Genomic DNA, 3,840 nt, shown 5'->3' with positions numbered 1-3,840 from the left:
ATTCTTTTTTAGAGATTTTTTTGAAATGTTATGATCTAAAAAATATGTAACAAAATGATGAAATTCTTAAAACGACATTTTATAATAGGTTTTTTAGTTAGTATAAAATTTCCCTACACATAGTTTCAGTCCTAGCATTTAAGTCAACATATGAATTATTCTTTAGCAAATATGTATAGAACACTATAAATTTCCTTCACAGAAAATTTTAATAAAATGGAAGTAAATTTTGACCATAAGATAGAAAAACAGTTTTTTGGTGTTTGAAAGTAACTTATGCTCAAAATTTTCTTCTAGCTATCCTCATTGATGGGTTAGACAAGCATATGTCACTGGTTGAGTATTGTACTATCGTTAGAAACCTCCTCATGATTCCATTATTTTCTATTTATGAGTGTTGCCCTGTTTGTCGTTAGGCGTGATTATATTCTTTTGGGTATCATGCAGTTCGTTATAGGGAGCCTCCAGATTTCAAATATAGACATTATTTTATTAGGATGTTCTTTTTGATATTTTTAGAAGCAAGAAATATTTGTTAAAAGAGAGGCGCCTACGAACTATTTAATTGGTCCACAAAAGGGGAAATTGACACTTCAACATGCAGATGCTATGGTGTATATGTGTGTATGAAGGAAACATGCTTATGTAAACTTCATTGGAATTTCTCCACTTGTGAGATTGATGACTAGAGATTTTGTTGTGGAACATGTAGCTCTCACAACCACTTTGAGCAAAGTGACAATCAACATGCTTTTATATCATTTGTATTTGTTACTTTTAGCTTCTTACCAATAGAAGTTGTGGATCTTCTTAAAAGAGTCCAAAGGGTCGTGGATAACAATATTGTGTCTACTTGGTCTATGAACGTAGTTTTTCAAACGATTGGCTTTGTGATCCATAAATAGTTATGGCGTAGCTTGTTACCCGCCATCATTTTATTCATGTGTAATTATCTTAAAAATATTTAAGAATATAACTATTCTTAAAAAAAAAAAAATTTCTATGTTCATATTTATGTTACTTTTCTATTAAACTTTTGTCATTTAAAATAATCATATTTAAATTCATTAATTCCACATTTTAAAAAAAAATTGTGGTTCGAATTTTTATAAAATTTTAAACATGCTTGCAAAAAAATCATTTGAAAATTTAAATATTTAAGGATAATTTAATAAATTTCAACATAGCCTAAATTTGCGAGTAAGGAAATTTTATAGGATATAAAAATACTATTGTATTAAAATTATGTAAGAATTAAACTTAAAAAAAAATTTAAATTTTATAGGGATCAAAAACATATTTAACACTTATTTTTATTTTATTAAAATTTGTTTTATTAAGCATTTGAAAAGATTCTTGTCTCTTAATGATGTCAATGGCCACCACAAGCCAATAGATTCTTTGAAAAAAACAATCAAAATAAAATAACTAAATCTCTTTCCACCTCTAAGCTTTCTATATAAACAAGGGTTGAATGTCAAATTATTACATTGCAAACACAAATAACAAACAGAAATAAAAGAAAAAGAGAAACATGGGCTACACTGAGAAGCAGGAGAGTTTGGTGAATACCTCATGGGAATCATTCAAACAAAACCTTTCCGGCAATAGTGTTTTGTTCTACACTATGTAAGTTTTTCTATTAATGTCTATATAGAGTTTTGTTCTACACTTTGTAAATTTTTCCTGTATGATATATTTCCTCCGGCTTTAATTATAAACAAAATTTCACTTTTTAAATTTATTGAATAACTAATATATCTAGCCTATAATATACATCAGATACATTAGTTATTCAATAAATCTAAAATATAAAACTTTCTTATAATTAAGGCCGGAGGAAGTAAGAGAAAATGTAAATTAACTAACAAGAATATGTTTGGTGCTTTGATTAAAATAGTATATTAGAGAAAGCTCCTGCAGCAAAAGATCTGTTCTCTTTTCTTAAGGGCACAGCTGGAGTACAAGATAGTCCTAAACTCCAGGCTCATGCTGAAAAAGTTTTTGGATTGGTAAGTGTAATCATATACTAGTATCAATTAATTAATTTTTTTTAATTATTATTCATTCAATGTCCATGGTTCTCTACCTTGAGGTGTTGTAAACTCGTAGTATTGAATTTTAATTCTCTCAAAGACATATATGTAAAAGAGGAAGACCATGTGATCCTAACTAGGCCAACTTTACAAGCTAATGTGGCCAAATAAGGTCCTTCAATCATAATATTTTGTCTAGGAGATACCCAAAAAAACATTTTTCTTATGCATATAATTAAAATCACATTTTTCTTGTTAGTATATTTTCTTAATAGTTTTTCTTAACATGGATACATTTTTGAATTACAGGTACGCGATTCAGCTGGTCAACTCCGAGCAACAGGAACTGTAGTTTTGGGAGATGCTACATTGGGTGCTATCCACATTCAAAAAGGAGTTGTTGATCCTCATTTTGTGGTATGATAATATAAATAAAGGATATTTTGTGGATATATGTATTCTTTAAACAAATTATTTCCTAACTATGACCTTTTCCCTAAATTTTTAATACAACAATAAATAATTCCTTCATGCCATTTTTAATATTATGTTATAAATATTGGCAATAAATAATTAAACAGAATTATGCAAAATTAAGTTTTAAAGATAAAATTAACTATATTTATGTTATCATTTCTATTTTGTAAATGTTAAAGTGCTAACCCAAAATTGATGCTTTTGGTGCATTGCAGGTAGTTAAAGAAGCTTTGCTAAAAACGATCAAGGAATCATCAGGAGACAAATGGAGCGACGAATTGAGCACCGCATGGGAAGTAGCTTATGATGCATTAGCAGCTGCAATTAAGAAAGCAATGAGTTAAACTTGGGATGACCTAATGTAATGAATAAACTTAAATAAACAATGTATTACTAAAGCTTGTTAAACAAGTTTCTATAATAAACGTTGTTAAAAATAAATATGTTATATGTGGTTATAGACATGTCTCATAAGTACTACTTTAAAAGTGGGAGAGAGTGAACGAAAATGGATTTTCTGCTGTAATTGCGTGACGCAACTACAGCTGTAGGCCATCCGATCTAAATCAAAGATATGATTATTTGACTGTATATTTAATCAGGACTGTCCGATCTGAATTTCATGATTGAGATTAATTACTGTGGTATTTTTCCACAGCATGAAATCATGGTCCGAAAGAGAATATTGAGTGAGAGAGAACAATCATGGTCTCTTCTTTCCCCGTGCCTCATCTCTTCAATCCTACTCCATGAATTAGTACCCAAACTATAAACACTAACTCCAGTCTTACAAATTACAAGCATAGACATTATAGTAAAAAACAGAAACAACTTTGTAATTATCAATGAAAGGATCGTAACCGAAACCAAATACAGTGTGACCATCATCATCTCCATCTTAAGATTTTGATTAATTGCGAAACAAATTAAATGATACCGTCGCAAGAATTCGCAACAAGTCGATCGTGATTAACCGGAGAATACTGGTATTGAGTATTAGTGTTAATGTTGAAAATTGAGCTGAATGGAAGAGATCAGTGACATTGGTAAGACATTACCGTGAATTTTTTGGAGGGAATGCATCTGGTGGTGGGTGGTGTTGAGGCGACGGCGTTTGGTTGATATGCGAAGGTGTTTTTTTTGGCGGATAAGAGAATGTTAGGAAATAACAACACTAAAGAAAAAAAATAAACACAATAAAAACATAAGAATATAATGTGGAAACTCCAAACCGAAGAAAAAACCACAAACAGTTGTCTAAACCGACAACTAGAGAATAATCACTATGTGAAATTTATTACAATACATAGACTTCTCTCACTCTCAC

The 3,840-nt window shown here is 29.9% G+C and overlaps 1 protein-coding gene across 1 annotated transcript; it reads left to right on the top strand.

The window, feature by feature from the left end:
• Positions 1-1,470: 1,470 nt before the first annotated feature.
• Positions 1,471-2,971, top strand: LOC123882180 (leghemoglobin 2). Its single transcript, XM_045930989.1, has 4 exons — positions 1,471-1,629; positions 1,901-2,012; positions 2,346-2,453; positions 2,729-2,971. The coding sequence occupies exons 1-4, from the start codon at positions 1,535-1,537 to the stop codon at positions 2,855-2,857; spliced, it is 444 nt and encodes a 147-aa protein (XP_045786945.1). The 5' UTR covers positions 1,471-1,534; the 3' UTR covers positions 2,858-2,971.
• Positions 2,972-3,840: the final 869 nt, after the last annotated feature.

The sequence above is a fragment of the Trifolium pratense genome, linkage group LG4, assembly GCF_020283565.1.
Source record: "Trifolium pratense cultivar HEN17-A07 linkage group LG4, ARS_RC_1.1, whole genome shotgun sequence".
NCBI classification, from domain to species: domain Eukaryota; kingdom Viridiplantae; phylum Streptophyta; class Magnoliopsida; order Fabales; family Fabaceae; genus Trifolium; species Trifolium pratense.
This window is presented reverse-complemented; position numbering and strand designations above follow the sequence as displayed.